At 33.9% G+C, this 18,657-nt stretch overlaps 1 protein-coding gene across 3 annotated transcripts in view; it reads left to right on the top strand.

Annotated features, from left to right (window-relative positions):
* Positions 1 to 18,657, top strand: part of GKAP1 (G kinase anchoring protein 1) — an 83,749-nt gene that overhangs the window by 17,795 nt on the left and 47,297 nt on the right. For all 3 annotated transcript variants that reach the window (XM_060609976.3, XM_081790884.1, XM_081790885.1), the window contains exons 5-7: positions 7,522 to 7,599; positions 11,107 to 11,230; positions 13,622 to 13,644. In XM_060609976.3, the coding sequence (XP_060465959.1) occupies positions 7,522 to 7,599; positions 11,107 to 11,230; positions 13,622 to 13,644 (225 nt within the window). The remainder of the gene's footprint in view (positions 1 to 7,521; positions 7,600 to 11,106; positions 11,231 to 13,621; positions 13,645 to 18,657) is intronic.

Genomic DNA, 18,657 nt, shown 5'->3' with positions numbered 1-18,657 from the left:
TATGAGCAAACAGTGGAACTTAGTTGATCTCATCTCAGCTGAAGAAGTTTGTGCCATGTGAAAGGAAAAGAACATTGTACTTAGTCTCCAGAGTGAAAGCATACTTTGAAAAATATTTATTACAGGGAGCAGAAGTTGATTATAGACAGCACCTGTTCTTTTAATAAAAACCAAGGAGCTAGACCATTTTGTAAAAGTCAAGGGGATTAGTAATGATATATATAAGGTGAGGTGAAAAAGTGCCAAAGAAGTTGAAAAGAGGGGCGGGTGAAATAAAAAATTTGGGGGAAGTAAAATCATAGAATCTAAAATTTCATTAGAAAGACTAAAGAACAGAGTATACACTGAAGAAAATTGAGTCAATTGTATGAAGGAAAATTTGAGATAAATTTTGCCAATAAAATCAACCTAATAGATTGGAACACAGAACTGAAATCCAACAGAGGCAGAGTTAGGGTCCCTAAAACAAATAGAATAGAGGCAATCATTAAAGGTAATGTTGATAAAAATTTTCTTAAAGGACTTGAATCTGAGCTTGAAAGAACTTTTAAGCCTTTTTCAAAGGATTTTTTGGGAAAACTTTTTAAAAATTCTCTTAAAAGTATTTAATTTTAAGAATAAGAGACACAAAAATAATACTATAAATATATGCATGGGAGAAAAAGGTAAAAAATTAGACCAGCTACTTTAAATGGCAGAATTAAAATGTTAGGACCAAGAATTCTGTATCTAGCCAAGATGTCATTTTTTTGAATGCTCAAGAAATATATTCCCAGACATGGAAGGGCTAAGGAGGCATACTGCCATTATTCTTTCTGCAATTTTTTCTGAGATACACTCTTTGCCAATTAAGACAAATCTAAATAAAGAGCACAATTGGAAAGTACCAGTGGCGAACATTGAAGCTAGTTCAATACATAATTAACTCTAGTGTTTGTAAATTGTTATTAATGAGAACATAATTCACATGAAGAATTTGTCTAAAATGGAACGGAACCCCTGTTTTTGAACACAAAAATTAGTAAGGAAGTAGGTTGGGGAAGCCAATAGGTATTTTAAGATTTTTCATATTGATGACAAGATACATAGTTCCAAGTGTGATTTTTTTTTTTAATTTAAAAGAACTATTTATACACAAGACTTTTCATTCTATAAGTTTTAAATCAGTTGAAGAAAAAGAATTAAACCTGGTCCATATAAGCAGAAGTTATAAAGTAAAGGAAGATGCAAGGAAGCCTTTGAAATAAGATATGAAAAAGGATAATAGACAAATAATTTGTTTTATAAATAAATATAAATAGTTGAATTTACCCATTAAAAGACCAATGGGGGCAAACTGCCTGGAACACATTTTGATCTTAATTCTTATCTTTTCCTTAACATTAAAAGTTGTGACACATTGACCTGAAAGAATAGGTTCAGACTATTCAAGATATTGTATATTTTGCTGAGGTATGTTATGGAAGTTGCTAGAAATTGTAGAGATAATCTTCAATGCAATATTAGTATCTTAAGAAATGTTTGTATCTCATTTTCCATTTTGTAGACTTATATCCATCTCAGCATACTTCAGAGTTGGAAAGATAGTGTTATATTTCCTATTTCTTTGCAGAATGGTATACATCAAAAGGAGGTATATGCTTTGCACTTGAAATGCACAAGTTTTATGTGATATATGAAGTATGTGAATTATATCTTAGTAAAGCTGTTTTTAACAAAGATGAATAGGCCTGCTTTGATTTGGTCATATTTATAATTTTTACTACTTTTAATATTGAATTAAGATCAAGAGACATACTGTTCAGTAATACCTGTTGCCTGGGAATAAATCTGTGGAGATACTGTTCAGGTACAGTTATACCTCCTTTATTCATGATACATTGATATTACTGATTCCAGTGTACCTTTTTGTAACTCTTCATCATGGCTCAAAAATAATTAACTGAATAGAAAAATTTCTTCTCATGATAAGTTTTTAGTGATAAACCAATCAAAATTTGTGTGTTTCTTCCTCTTACTGATTCAAACCGCACATCACTGGTTTTATCTGACTCCGAAGTGGATTATCTGCTAGCATGTGCACAATAGTAATTGTTCTTTCACACTGAATCCTCTACTCCATTTGATTAAAGGTGTTTTGCCAATAGCTTGTTCTGTGTTTGTGAGTATACTATTTGTCATTAACCTGATGGCTGGTATAATAAGACCCTTGGCAATTGTTTGACTTGCATGTGTGTCTCTATATCTCTATAAGGAGTGCAAATTCAAATGAATCCTCTGTATTTTGGGGCTCTTTTTTTAGCAACAAAATTTATCACTTTTCTTCTGGAAAAAGCATTACTTGGTACTTGTTCTGGAAAGACTCCTACAATTCATTGTGCTTTGAAAGTGAAACAAAAACTGGTGTCTTCAGGCTACAGGTCTGACCATGTTTCATAGCAGGCAGCTAGGAACAAATAGGTTGACTCAACAAATCAAAATTTCAAATAGTCACTGTCTTAATTTTTTATTTATAATTTTCCTTTTCAGTTGCTTATATGGTATCGCTCTTGTCCTGACACAAACAGATATATATTCTGTATTCACTGTATTTGTGTCCTGTTTATTTAAAAATTCATGGTGTTTTTTATAAGTTGCAATGTTTATAGTTCTGTTTTCATTCCTACTTTTAATCCCTCAGTATATGATTAAACCAGTTTTGTTCCTTAGAGATACAATAGAGCATACAACAAAAAATGCAGACAAAAAATGTAAACGACACTCCAAGAATAAATAAACACTAAAAAAAAATTTTTTTTAAGGGGCACCTGGGTGGTTCAGTTGGTTAAATGTCCGACTTCAGCTGAGGTCATGATCTCATGGTTCATGAGTTCGAGCCCCGCGTCAGGCTCTGTGCTGACAGCTCAGAGCATGGAGCCTGCTTCCGATTCTGTCTCCCTCTCTCTCTTTGCTCCTCCCCCTCTTGTACTCTGTTTTTCCTCTCTCTCAAAAGTAAAAAAAAATTACAAAAAATGTAAACAACACTCAAAAGACATCAAGATACATTAACTAAAATGAACTGAACCTGATAATTAGTGTGTACACATAGATCCAATTTTTGTAGAACATTGACAACCTTTAAAATAATAATGTTCAGTAAGACTATTACAAGATTTCTGGGAAAATAATTCTGCTTTCCAAATTAGTGAAAGATAGGTGGTCCACACTCGGAAGATCATGGAGTTAGAGGATCACAGGGCACTGCTGCTGTTGTGACTAAATAAACGGTTGGGTGCAAGCATGAGAGGTCTTCAGAATGATGTTCTGTGTTGTGTTATAAAATCCTGTTCCCATGATGCCTGTGGGAAATGAGGAGTAGCTCTTCATTTTGAATTGGTTTTGCTTGAATTTAAAATGGGTAAAATTGTTATGGTACTTAGACTTACAAATCAATTTAAAAAAAAAAAAAACAAAAAACAAATCAATTTTTAAAAATCTAGTTCCAAAATGTTTACCGTCCTTTCCATTTTTCATTGGTTCTTCATACTCTTTAACTGATCATAAGCCCTTGAGCTATAGGTTTGTTTAAATAGAAAAAAAAATGTTTTACTACTAGATGGGGAGTAGGAGTCAATGAAGGAAGCCAAGAGGAAGGGGCTCTGAAGTACTCCATCTTGGGCACATGTAAGTATTTTCTTCAATCCTATAGGCATTGTAGTACCTACCTACCATTTCCTCTTTTTCTTCCTTTCCTCCTCTTCTCATAAATGAGGAATTCTCTATTTGCAAGCTTAATAGAAGATACTTTTTAAAAATCATGGTGATTTTTGCATTTTCTTGCCTGGTACCTGTCTTTTAGGCTCAGACTTCTTTTCCCCTGTTGGTTCTGCCTGTACGTGTTCTGATGAATTAGGTTGACAACTGTATTTATAGTAGTCTTATGATTAATTAATGCTGTAAGATATGTTTAGAGAATTTAGAATCATGTTTTCTTTCTCTTTCTTGAAGTTTTAGTCTTATGCTACCGTTCTCCCTGTTATCTAGGATCAAAAATCTTATCTTTGATTCATTCTTCTTTCATACTTCATGTTCAGTTAGTCTTCTAAAACTTGGCTATTCTTTTCTAAGATACAGCCTTTATTTTCTGTACTTTTATGTTCTGGTTCTATATGCTGAGATTACAGAGAGTTAGCCAAACACATTGATTCTAAGCCTTTATTTTTATAAGGGTTCAGTTTATTTCTTTAAAATTACTTTTATCAGCATTTCTCCTTCAGCTGCCCTTAGTCTGTAATTTTTAGGGAGTGTCTGGAATCTAATTCTGCCCTACCTAAGCAACCTCATTTTCCACTATACTCCAACATAGAGAAGGGGAATTCTAATTCACTGTTTGTAACTCTTGTGGCAGGCAGGCACTGTGCTAGGTACTTTACATGTATTAATAGCTTTAAATCTTGAAAACTACCCTGTAAGGTTGATATTTCTATTTCCTTTTTTATATGTGAAGAAACTGAAATTTACAGAACTTCTGTAATTTGCCCAAGGTCACAGCTAGCATACATGGAATTGGAATTTAAATTATCCACCTGTGTGATCTCCCAAAGCCTGGATTTTGTCCACGTCTTTCTTGTATTGAATTCACACTTTATCAGGTATCCCCTTTCTTTATCAGTGTCACCCATGATACATTATTTTTAATATCATGTCTTTGTTTACTTGGCTCTTTCCTCCTGAACTTCTTCTATTCCCTTTTCTACCTGTCCAAATTATATCTGTCATTTAAGGACAGACTTAAATCAATGTCTTTTCTGTGTATGCCTCTCTAAATTTTATTTGTTGTATATGTTTTTTCCCCACCACTTTTGTAGCACTTTCAACATCTTATTCTATTTTCTGCACTTCATATGTGTTAGTCCCCAACTGGAGTAGAAATTCTTTAAGGGCAAAAGCCATACATATGCTGTTTCTTTAAAGCCCTACAGGCAAAGCACATAGAAGGTTCCCTGATACCTTTTTTTTTTTTTTAAGTTTATTTATTTTGAGAGAGACAGAGACCGCATAAGTGGGAGAGGAACAGAGAAAGAGAGAGAAAGGGAGAATGCCAGCACAGAGCCTGATATGGGGCTCGAGCCTATGAAACTGAGATAGCGACCTGAGCCGAAATTAAGAGTTGGACACTTAACCAACTGAGCCACCCAGACGCCCCAGGTTCTCTGTTATCCTATTGGATCATACAGATATTTTTGGAAGATTTGTTCTAGTTCTTAGAAACTTAAATTGAAACTTAAATCATTTTTGCCTACTTATGTTTCCTTGTATACTAGTTGATGTTAAAAATTAAAAGTTCTAAACTGCTATTTAGAATCAAATGCTGAAGAGAACCATAGTTTTCACTTTAAAAGTTCTATCTCATTCAGTTTTTATCATACTATTGGAATCAGCTACTTTAATATTCAAGTGCTACTAGTTAATGGAAAAAAGAATAATGACATCTTGCAAGACTCCCAACTCTCTAACCTATTCTCCTGCCTGCTAACTTATTTTTGGAATATCGGTCAGAATATGTAATATATTGGAAATAATATTAAATGCAATTTTTATAAATGTTAAATGTCATTAATATGGATTAAAAGTTTAGTGGTTAATTGAATCAACTTTGTTCAGAATAAACTCAAGTCGTTTTGTTACTTTTTCCGTGTTGGGATGACTTCTTGGCTTTACATACAGAGAAATATTTGTACTCAGTGGCTTTGAGTTTAGACGGAGAAATTGATATAAACTTGTGTAACACATGAATCCAATTCTTTTTTACCTTATAACTGTATATTGTTTTTGAATGTCCCTTTGTATTGTAAATTACTTAAAAGGTTAGTTTATTTTTCCTGATTATTACTAATTTGGGTTGAATTAATCCTTCAGTTTGTTTTAGTTATTTTATAGAACTATGTACAATTTACTCTGGGCTTACGGTATTTTCTAGTGCTATAATCCCTTATTTACCATTTTAATTCTAATTGCATTTTTCTCTGAATTAGATTAATTTTTTTCTGTGATAAACCTACTCTTTTCCCCCCCTCTTTTTGTTGTCTTAGTATAGGTTTAGATGAGATGCTTCCAGAGGTATGATTTGGTTAGGAATAAAAGCTTTAGTTCATTGTGTCCAGTGTTACTATTTTTCCAGTTTTTAAGTTATCCCTTGGAAATATATCACTCCTTTTTGGAGTTGGTTTCTGTTTTGGTTTAGATTTTTGTTGTTGTTATCAAGCAGTAGAAATAATTCTGATTAACTTGGCAGAGATCATTTGTTGAAAGGTTTCACAGATCTGAATTAAGAACCAAACAAGTAGGCCTTGGGGAAGATGGAAACTAAGAATTCTGGAGCACTTAGAGGAGTGACCTAGTACAACTAGTACATGCTCATTTGTAGAGGGCTGTCACATGACTAGACCCCACTTGCTTTGTGTTTGTTTTCAAAATTTAATTGCTAGGAGATCAAAAGAGTTGGATCCCTTGCCCCCACGCTGTCGTTGATGATGGTAGCTTGGATTTTGTGTGGGTTTGTTGGTGGGTGGTATATAGGATTATATAATCGGCTGTCCTACTAGAATCATAGGACTTTGGGATGGAATACAGTTATTCACAGGAGTAAAGGAATGGTTTCTGAACAGACAGAAACAAGAAATATCCACTAAATGTGTGCTTTTACTATCTAGTCCACATAGGTCAACACATACATGTACACAAGTCCAGGAAGTTTGTGTTGTGACTCTCCTGTGTACAGCTGCAGATATAACCTTATCTCCGTGGTGGAAACCCGAAGTCCCACCCAACTACTGTAGCAATTCTGCCTGGCAATTAAGAAAAGTAATTCTTGGAGAGTAGTTTGATTAGAGGGTAATGAAAGCTGTATTATAAGAAGTTAAGATGAGAAAGACTGGTGGGAAAGAGGAACCAAAAGATATAGATCAAAAATTAAAGAATCATTTTTTATAGTATTAGATTACCTTAAAAGGTAGGGCAACCAAATAAAAGGATATGAGTAAAAAGATGCACTATGAATAATTATGCTATAACATCAGGGATATACCAGGACATTTGGTCACCTTTTAAAGTTATTTGGTCACCTGTTTAAAGTTTCTGTACCCATGGATTAATCTGTATTAAGGGAATGGTATGTTTTATAATGCTGATTGTGTTATTTTTTAGTATTTTTGAGTAGTAATCCCTATTAAAATTTTCTGTCTTAAACTGGATACCATCATCGACATCTAATATATTGTCAATTTCTTTGTAAGTTTTTTTTGCTAAAGGGAAAAATTGATATATAAAACATAATTGACAGTGAATAGGGAAGTAGAAATATCAAAATTGGAAGTTTTGCTTTGGTATCTTCTGTAAAATACAGGGTTCCCTACTTTGGCATGGAGAGATAACTTTGGAGAACCCAGGTTATTTTTTAATGCATTTGTTTTCCTTTCTGTATATATAGTCATAGTTCTTTTGCTTGTGTGGCATAATTGTGAAACTTTCTTTTTGTTTTAGCTGACATCTGAAATGTTTGAAGCAGATCTTGAGAAGGCATTATTGCTAAGTAAATTAGAATATGAAGAGCACAAAAAGGTATTTACACATTTATTGATTTAGATATTTCAGAAGTTTAATTGTTCAAAGGTTTGGACCAACCTTCCTGAATTTTATATAAAAGTTCTCCATTTAAAGCTTGTCCTAAAAATTCATCATCATAACAATATTATTATGAAATTTTTATAATAAGATTACTTCTCAAGTTTTGAGAGGCAACAAAAACATGAAGACTGAACTTTGGTGATTTGGAATGTTTCCTTAAGAAACTCTTGCACCTTAAGAAATTCTTCCTTAAAAAAAGGGTCCCACTTCTTTTTTTTTTTTTTTTAAGTTTATTTATTTATTTTGAGAGAGAGAGAGTATGAGCCAGGGCGAGAGTGGGTGACACTGGGATGGCAGTGCAGAGAGAGGCAGAATCCTAAGCAGGCTCGGCGCTGTCAGTGCACAGCCTGATGCTGGGCTCAGTCCCACAAACTATGAGATCAAGACCTAAGCTGAGGGGCACCTGGGTGGCTCAGTCGGTTGAGCATCCAACTTCGGCTCAGGTCATGATCTCACGATGTGTGGGTTCGAGCCCCGCGTTGGGCTCTGTGCTGACAGCTCAGAGCCTGGAGCCTGCGTCGGATTCTGTGTCTCCCTCTCTCTCTGCCCCTCCCCTGCTCATGCTCTGTCTCTCTCTGTCTCAAAAATAAATAAAAACATTAAAAAAAAATTAAAAAAAAAAGACCTAAGCTGAAATCAAGAGTTGCACGCTTAAACTGTGTAACTAAATTGTGGTATTGGCTTATGTGCTGAAAAGCATTGTATAGCTTGTAACTATAGGAACATTTAAGTTAAAGTAGTGTTGCCTTCTAGTGTCTGTATTTAAGTTGAACATTTATTATTTTCATATCATTTGACATTTTAGTCCTTTATATGTATTGGGAATTTTTTTGGTCCATAAAATGTATTCAGTTTGTGAGTATAGTTGATCATAAATGACCCTGATCATGCTTATGGGCCTTTAGACTATGTCATTGTACACTAGCTCCTTCAGTTAAGATGAAGGAAGGAGAGGAATTAAAATTCACAGCAGATGATTTTGCTTTTTATTTATAGTGCAAGGGAAAAGGATGAAAGTTGCCAGTAAAGTGGACTTTGTGCATTGTGTATGTTAGTTTCATTTTCCATGTCCCTATTCCTGTTACCCTAATTAATAAAGACTAACTATAATCTTTATTATTAGTTGTCCATTTAAGCACAAAGCTGGCAACTAGAAAAATGGATACAGCTAGCTTTACTACGATTTAATAATTTAAATGGACTTTCAGTTATACTGGAAAAGTGTAAAAAAAAAAGTTCTCCTGACTTGCTTAATCAGAGATAAAATTTATCAAATAGAATATTATCATACAATAATGATTTATTGTTGTGAGATACATGTCTAGATTCTAAAGCTAAAAGAATTAGCTATATCTTTAGAGGAGTAAAGTAGATGGTGTTGATAAAATATCATGATCCCTGCCGGTTTTCTTAACACAATCATAGGCCTGTTACCCAAAAGCATTGGTTCTGTCAGACCATAATGACTCTCAGAGAAGGGAGGAACTCCTTTTGTATGCAGTAGCTAGTTTGATGTGATTCCATTAACGTAGTCATTGAGTTTTAGGTCAATATCCAAAAAAAAAAAATTACTATAATTATTTTAGCCTAACTGTCTTTATATTAACTAAAGTTTGGGATGGCTTTTATATTCTGTTCTATTACTCATTCACCAATATTTTTTGAGTAGCCAAAATGTGCTAGGCACATAATACAAAGATAAAGATATGGTCCCAGCCCTTGAATTTAGTAGAGGGAAATGTACATGTAATTACTGTGTATAGTATTCACAGACGAATGTTTTCAGTGCAGTGGTAATTCAGAAAGATGGAAGAATTTTCTTTGCCTTTCATGGGGATGAGTTTTAGAAAAGGATTTTTTTTTTTATGTTTATTTATGAGAGAGAGTGTGTGTGCACACGCCCATGCCTGCATGCAGGGGTGGGGCAGAGAGAGAGGGGGACAGAGTATCTGAAGTGGGCTCTGTGCTGACAGCAGAGGCAGCCCAGTGTTTGAACTCATGAACTGTGAGATCATGACCTGAGCTGAAATCAGAAACTTAACTGACTGAGCCACCCAGGCACCCCTAGAACAGGATTTTTAAAGAGGAGTCTTACAAGTCATATAAAAGGTCACAGTGTAGGCAAGAGAAAGTAGACATTGTCAGAGAAGGGGTGGCAAGAATACAGGATATGTGTGTATGAAAGGGTATAGCATAGTTGATTCGGAGTTGCTAGAGACACTTTCTGAAGGATAGGATATAAAGAATCTTGAGCACCAGGTTAAGGAGATTTGGCTTTATAAATCTGTTGTCAGAGAGCTATTGAATATTTTTAACTGTTAGATTGATTTCAGGCTTTCATTTTAGAAACTCATGCTGTAGCAGTGTAGAAGATAGATGGAGGGGCTAAAATTAGAGGTTGTTGCAATGTCCAGCAGAAGATAGAGAAATGACAGAAGGTCTGAAGAGAACAGATGTAAGAGATCTTTAGGAGATAAACTCAACAAGACCTCATGACTAATTTGTATATAGTGTGTAGGAAGAACAGATAGAAGTGACTCAGGTTTCTAGTCTACAGAGTTGTGTGATGATGGTAGCATTAAACAGGTGCTTTAACAAGAGGATCCAGTAGGGAAGGCAGGGTGAACATATTTAGCTTGGAGATGTTTACTGAACATTCCAATTGAGTTGTCTGTACATACCAAAATCATGAGTGTATCATTAGAGCTTTAAATTTTGAGAAACAATGGTCATAAAGCAAAAGAATAGCTTAAGAGTGGAATAATGATGAGAAGAGTTTGGAGAAGAGAAGCCAGTGATGGAGACTGAAGAGTAGTTAGAAGTGTATTGAGGAAACTAAGAGGTGTTTGAAAAAATAATGTCTTTGGATTTGGCATTGAGAGGGAGGTTGACCTTAATTTTAGTGGCAGAGAACAGAGGAAGCCAGATTTGACAGGGAGGTGAGAAAGGAAGTTGACTATAGATGATTGTCTTAAGTTTGGTCCTGAAATAAAGAAGAGGTGGCAACTAGGAGAGGTTATAAACCAAGGTATAGCTTTTTGTTTTTATTTTAATGTTTAAGAGGCAAGAGATTGAGTTGAAAAATAAAAAAAACAGCTTTTTATACAATTTGGCTAGTTTATTTGAGAGAGAGAGATAGCATGAGCAGGGAAGGTGCAGAGAGAGAGGGAGAGAGAGAATCCCAAGCAGGTTCAGCATTGTCAGCACAGAGCCCTATGCGGGGCTCAAACTCCTGAACCTTGAGATCATGACCTGAGCCGAAATCAAGTCGGATGCCTAACCAACTGAGCCACCCAGCTGCCCCTAACGTGTTGACTTTTTAATTTGCTATTTATCTTTAAAAAATAAAACTTTAAGAAATATATTACCTAATGGTATGTTGATTTTTTTTTTTTTTTTTACTAGTGTTAACCAATTTTAATTGTTGGTAATTCTTTTTAGGAGTATGAAAATGCTGAAAGTGCTTCAACTCAATCAAAGGTTATGAATAAAAAAGATAAAAGAAAGAATCATCAGGGAAAAGACAGGCCTCTTACAGTATCACTAAAAGATTTTCAATCTGAAGGTAATATATGTATGAAATCTATTATGCTAGAGAAACTATTTTAAGTCTTTTTATATGTAAGTTGTAAGTTCCTTGCTAGTTTTTAAAATAAGTAAGAATCGTTTTTTTAATGTGTTACTGAGATTGTGAAAAATGTAGCCCTGTTTGGAAATAAACAATTGGGGGAGGGGGGGTGTGTAACTTAAAAGCAGTCATTAAATCCCCATAAAGCTTCAGTATGAATTTATCTTTTTGTATTAGAATTTGTCCATTTTCTAAAACTCACTGAAAATAAAAATTGTACTTGTAGTCTTTGAGTCATCTTGAAACGTTGTTGTCCTTATACATAAAGTGATTGGACTTACAGTACACCTGGAATAGTATCTTCAGGTTTCATCCACTATTGGTCAACCTCTTCAAATTATCTAGAACTACACCTTAGAAAGTTAAAATACAAATTTTTAGGAGACTTATTACCAGAAAACTTTATAATATCATTTATATTTTTTTATTGAACAGAAAGACAAATTAAAGGCAGATCATAAAACACATTGCTTTTGATGTGAGAAATGGTGAAAACCCTAAGTCTGTGCTGTAAAATATGGTAGCTACTACTCATATGTGGTTATTTAAATATAAATTAATTAAAATGAACTAAAATAAAAAATTCCTTAGTTGTGTCAGCCACATTTCAGGTGCTCAGTAGCTACATGTAACTAGTGGCTTCTACATTAGAACAGGTAGGGAACATTACTGTCATTACAGAAAATTTTATTGGACGGTGCTTTGCTTATGTCAGAATAGTTGCTGACAAAATGAACTGCGTTTGTTCATTGACAGAGTGATCTATTTGATTCATATGAATTTAGCTCTTAATACATTGGGCATTTGTTCTGTTAGGATTAATAACACTATAGTAATAATCTAAAAAGAACAATACAGTGAAATACTTTACCATTTTCAGAAACAAGCCTATCTGTGAAATTTGGAATACACTTAGAGCATTGTTTTGCTTTGGTGTAAGGATCAAGACAGTTTTTCCTATAGTCTGCCTCTCTTATTAAGTGGTTTTTTTTGTTTGTTTGTTTAGGGGTTAAAAGAAGAGATGTATGTTAAGTTTCTTATTTGAGGTTAAAAGAAACAAGTGTATGTTAGAGTTTTCAGTTTTGGTAAGAAAGATTTTATATAAGATGTATTATTAAAAACTAGTCAGAAACATGAAAAGAAAGCTTTTTAAAACTTTATTTTTCATATGTTTGATTATAAGTACTATGTAAATTTATTAAATGGATTGAGAAAGACATCAATATGATGCTGTTCTGGGGAAGCTAGACAACTATTTCAAGATATGATTTAAAAAGTTATGATTATTCCTCAGTTTCTTGCATCTCATTGTATGCTAAGTAGAACACACTAGAAGAATGACTTTGATGTTAGGAATAAGTAGGAAATTAGAAATAAATAGGATTTGGTAGTTTGAGTTGAAACTTGTGATTTTGACATTTACCATACTTGTAGACTCTGTTCAGATCAACAAATGCTTTAGAGAACTGGGCCAGCTTTTAAATTCTCAGTCGTAAGAATGCTCTTCTATTAAATTATTGTTAGTCCTTGAGAATAGAAAATTTCTGCTGTGCATAAGAAGCAATGTTAGATATTAGATATCCTGATTATCTCTAATTTAAATAAGACCTCTTGCTCCCTCTTTGTACTTGAGTTTCAGCCTTGTATCTGTGTGGACTCCCTTATGTCTTTCTTTTCTTCATTCTGTAATCCTTTTCCAAAAATGCTGTGTTGTTACTAAGTCAATGATTTGTGGATCTGGATATTTTTCTTATTGCCTTCTTTTTTGTATTCATTTTATAAATATATGTCACTTTTTAAGATTTTTTATAGTATTATCAAAGCACTATGATGTATATTTTTAAAACTAAGAGGTTTAAAGGACCCAAATTACTCTTCTACTTTTTTCCCCCCACAAAGGCAGTGATCTGTACAATTTTGCAGTTATAATACCCTGTGATTTGATTTTAGACATGTTTGTTCACCTCTTTGGCCAAAAAAAAAATTGTTTAACGAAAAACCTTATTATTTGGAATTCAAATGTGTAAAATTTAATAATACCCTGTGGTATGGGTGGCATTTACTGGGATATAAAACGTAGTCCCTAAGCTGAGCAAATTAGTAATTATGTGTTGAAATTTAACATCTTATCCCTAGAGAAGAAATCTGATATTTTAGACAACCCCCAAATGACTTCTTTAACTCTTATTATAATTTTGCAAGTCTTCTCAATTACTTTGTTTGAATATTTTTACATACTGGGTATTAATAATTATTAATATTAATAAAGTATTAATATTATTGTTAATTTTATTCAGTGAAATGTCACCATTTTTTTTTCATTTACAGATCACCTTAGTAAAAAGACTGAGGTAAGTGTTACTGTAACCATCTTTATTCTAGAAAATACTTGATGATTTTAAGAATAATAACTCAGTGTTTGGCAGTGCTTTTTTAGATCTAGCTATTTAAAGGACAACCCATAGGTTTGTTGTGAGTGAATCCAGTCATGTCTGGCAATTATAAGGATGTAAAATATATTGCAGTAGATTGAAAATACTATTTCCATGGAGGAAGTATATTATTTGGCTTTAGTATCCTAATTTGTGTCTGTGTGTGCATGCGCGCGCACACACACACACCCCAAAAGGTTACCACATGTAAGCTTAAAATTTTAGGGAAAAGTGGTGTAACACTCCAATCTTTATTAAAAACATCCTGAAACCATGTCTGAAGATATTTAGGAATTATGGAAATTATGAGGTTAGCTGTGATTCTGTAGTTTATACCTATGGATCATATGCTACTCTTACCATTCACCATCACAAGTAGCACCACCCACACGTAACTTCCTAGGGTTATTGATTGGTTTTCTTTTTTTTAAAACTCCAGGAACACCTGGACTTAAGTTGCTGACTTTGGCACAGGTCATGATCTCGCAGTTTGTGAGTTCAAGCCCCACTCCAAAGTGGGGATGTTCTGTGCTAACAGCTCAAAGTCTGGAGCCTGCTTTGGATTCTGTGTCTCCCTCTCTCTCTGCCCTTCCCCACCTCACGTACTATCTCTGTCTTTCAAAAAATGAATAAGCATTAAAAAAAACTTTTTTTTTAAGGGGTGCCTGGGTGGCTCAGTCAGTTAAATGTCCTGACTTCAGCTCGGGTCATGATCTTGTGGTTTGTGAGTTCGAGCTCCGTGTGGGACTTTGTGCTGACAGCTCAGAGCCTGGAGCCTGCTTTGGATTTTGTGTCTCCATCTCTGTGCCCCTCCCCCGCTCATGCTCTGTCTCTCTCAAAAATAAAGATTTAAAAAAAAATTTTTTTTAATAGTTTTTTTTTTTAAAAAAGACTCCAATACCAGATTTTACAAACCTTTTAGAATTGGGAGGTACTACTATAAAATATCTTCTAATATTGAGGGAAGTACTAATAAAATGTTAGTGTTATTTTCACTTCTTTAGGTACTAACTTGAAAGCTTTGCTATTCTGTTATGTATATATTCTTGTTAGTAATTCTATCAGTTGATTTTTTTTCATGGTCAGATGTTCCTTGATTTCACTTTATAGTATATAAATGGTTTTTGACCATTTTTGGTGTTGTTTCAGGTATTTACTTGACAGGTCAGAGAAATGAAATCATCTCTAAGAAAACCACATCTGAATAGCTCTGTGACTATAGTAATAATATAGTCCTTAACTTTGCACACAAGCAGAAAATTGATTTATTAAAACAGATGGTAGAATTTTTTTTAATTTAAAAACCACAGTCACCATTTCTTAGATTAAAATTTAAATGACCACAAATACAGTCTGAGTATTCATTGCATGTCTGAAGTGTGGAAAACATGTACTTTTGAACTGAGTCTATCTTTTAATCCATTGACTTCTTTGGAGGATAACTTTATGCAAATGAGAAAGCAGGTACAAATGGTACTCCCTATTCCTAAGAGACTACCAGCAACTGTTAGTAGAGGGAAAAATAATTTTTATAAACTGTTCCATGCTTATTTTTCCTGCTTTCCTGATTTGAAAGAGGAAAAAATAATGCAGAATGACAGGATCTCATCTATTTAATATATTCAATCTAAGTTGTATTTAAACAAGCATAGGTATGTGACACAGCATATATTTTGTCTTTCATTGTATTTTACAGCTGTTTTCTGATCATCTTCTGTTAAAAATAATTTGATAGGTAATAAAATTCACTTTGAGTAATCCTAATGATTAAGGCATTTCCTACTTTTGTAAATGCAGTCTAATTATAATTTATTTCCTATGTAACTATTTTAAGAAATTGGTCAAAAGAACATGTAATTCACATTATCCTTTGACACTTGTTAAAAATATACCAAAGTTATGTTCCATTTCCATTAGAGGTATTACTCACTTTCTTATGACTTGAATATTTAAATGTTGCAATGGTTATGCCATTGCTCTGGGAATCTAGATGAACTTTTTCAGAGAGTTCAAAAATAAGCCTGAAAAAATATTTCTGATTTCAAGTCTGAAATGAGATCTGCTTTCTACTCCTAAAAACATATGAGTCTTTGTTACAGTGTATACTCAATAATTGACTTAATTCTTCCTATCTCTAATATGTTACTTATGCCAAGAGATTTTTTTTTTCCCCCATGGGAACTTTAAAATTCCTAACTTCTGTTGAGAACAATATGCATCTCATCCATTCCTTCTTAAATCAGGTATTTAGTGGATAAAATTCAAAAGAGAAAAGATTTTTTACTTTATTATAGATGATGAGGGGTACTTCTGGTATATTCCTCTAACTGCCAACTAAACTTGTTCTTGGGTTACATCATTCCCGTTTTGCTTATTCCATCCGTCTTGATTTTGTGTTACTAATCTCAGTGCTTTCTTTCTAGTCCCAATTATTTATAATCTTTCTCACCATGAAACATTTAGAATAAAAATGACACTATCAGGACTAGAAGATGGGAACAAGTTTTCTTCATTAAATGTCCAGGACATATTGGCTGCCACTGCTATACCAGTCCCCTACCCATTCTTCACTACAGTATAGTCAAGAATATCCCATGAGAATTCTAGACAAGAAGAATGAATAATAGGTGCTTGTATATACCTCTTAGAAACCTTAACTAATCATGCCTTTTAAGGAGCATTATTTGATCCTTAAAGTTGTTTTTGTTTTTAATTTTCTTGTGTTGTCTTTAAAAAAAATTTTTTTTAACATTTATTTTTGAGAGGCAGCGAGAGACAGAGCATGTGCAGGGGAGGGGCAGAAAGAGAGAGGGAGACACAGAATCTGAAGCAGGATTCAAGCTCTGAGCTGTCAGGACAGAGCCTAACATGGGGCTCAAACTCACAGCTGAAAGATCATGACCTGAGCCGAAGTCAGATGCTTAACCGACTGAGCCACTGAGGTGCCCCTATTATGTTGTCTTTTTAAACGCCAGTGCTGCAAGGTGGAGTGTCTCATAGGTACTGCTTTCTCTTTAGCTCCACTTTTATCTTGCCTTCCCAACCGCAATCCTGGTACCATTCAGTAGCTTTAAAATTTTTAGTGATCATCATATGTCTTGAAGTCTAAAAGGTCAAGTCTTCAGTACTCTTGAATAGACTATCTTTAAAGAGTACCCAAGAAGTTGTAATAGTGGTTAGCAAAGGGAGGGGAAGGAGGGCTTATTGGGAAAGGAGAAAGGCTTACTTTTCCCAGTGTAAATTGTTGAAGTTTTTTATTATGTCTGTGTAATATGTATTTAAAAATTATATCAAAAATAAAAAGCAATGGAAGAGTGAGGGAACTAGGGAACAAACCTGGTTTTATCTGGCTCCATAGCCTGTTTCCTTTTTGTTGCACAGTGCTTCTTGTATGTCTACCTTAGATGTATGAGTTTGGAAGAATAATTTATTCATTTTAGGCCTTAGTTATGTTAGATGAAAAGTAACATTTCCAAAATTATAAATGATCAGTATGTGACCAAATAGTATGTGCTAAAAATTGAACCCCATAGTTAACACTACCAAAACTAGTTAGACCATTAAATTTTAAAAGCAAATAAATTCTACCAAGTTAAAAACAAAACAAAACAAAATACCTCACCTAAAATCTGGCTTTACATTAGCTCTTCAGCCTGTTTCCTATTTCTCAATGTCCTGAACTGATTTTTGCTCCCATGCCTTTCCTTATTTGTATTTATTATATTTGTTGTTAGTTCTCTTTGGTTGTAAGTAAGAAGCCCAACTCAGTCCAGCACAAGCAAGAAAGAATTGCTTGTTTGATTGGTATAACCAAACCATGGAAGGTTAGGGAAAGAACTGGCCTCATAGTTGACTGGATCCAGGGATTTATGGAGGTTTAGGATTTTTCATTTCTCTCCCAAGTCTCAGTTGCTATCTATGGCTTCACCTCATGGTAGATCGCATGGTTACTGGGGGATCCTGGGGTACATCTTTACAGCTTTTCCTGTAAACTGTTAGCTTTTGAGGCTAACAGATTGAAGTTCAACTTTTCTTTGAGGAAATGAGGGAAGCAGAAATATTCCCTACATGGTATGGTTTACTTCCTATTATATCACATTAGGGGATGTAGAATGGTTATTTTTATAATAATAAAATTGATCTTGAAGAATTGGCTATTACTTACATAAATAACCAATTGAATAAATATATAAAAGAGAAGAGACAAATCTTCCATACAGAAAATTACAAATAATTTACGCAGATATTCCCCTTCCAAGAGAGGGAGCTTAACTCCCTCCACTCTTCTTGAGTATGGGTTGTACTTAGTAACTTGCTTCCAAAGAATAGAGTACAGAAAGGGAGGAAAATTAGTTTTACACTGTAGAAACCTGGTAAACAGAACCTTGACCAGGTGATCAATATTAATATTATTAGTGATATTTCATGTTGATAGCATGCCATCTTGATATGATGTGATGAGAATGACCTATACTTGTGTGATTTTCCTTGCAAAAAACACATAAAACCAGTCAAACAAAAACATTAGACAAATCCAAATTAAGGGACATTCTGCAAAATACCTGACCTGAATGACTAGTATTGCTCAAAACTATCAAGGTCACTAAAAACAAAGTCTGAGAAATTGACATTGAGCAGAGAAGGCTAAGGAGACATGACAACTAAATGTAGTATATCCCAGGTGGAATCTTGGAACAGAAAAAGAACATTAGGGGAAAACTAGTGTAATCCAAATAAAGCGTGGAATCTAGCTATACTATTGTACCAATGTTGGTTGTTTAGTGGGAAAGCATACTATAATAATGTAAGATGTTATCAACAGGGGAAACTGAGTAAGAGATATATGGAAATTGTACTATCCAAAATTTTACCTAAATCTAAGAGTATTTTAAAATTAAAAGTTTAATTTAGGGGCACCTGGGTGGTTCAATT

The sequence above is a fragment of the Panthera onca genome, chromosome D4, assembly GCF_046562875.1.
Source record: "Panthera onca isolate mPanOnc1 chromosome D4, mPanOnc1 haplotype 2, whole genome shotgun sequence".
Taxonomy (NCBI): domain Eukaryota; kingdom Metazoa; phylum Chordata; class Mammalia; order Carnivora; family Felidae; genus Panthera; species Panthera onca.
The sequence above is the reverse complement of the archived record's forward strand: the minus strand, read 5'-3'. Positions and strand labels throughout refer to the sequence as shown.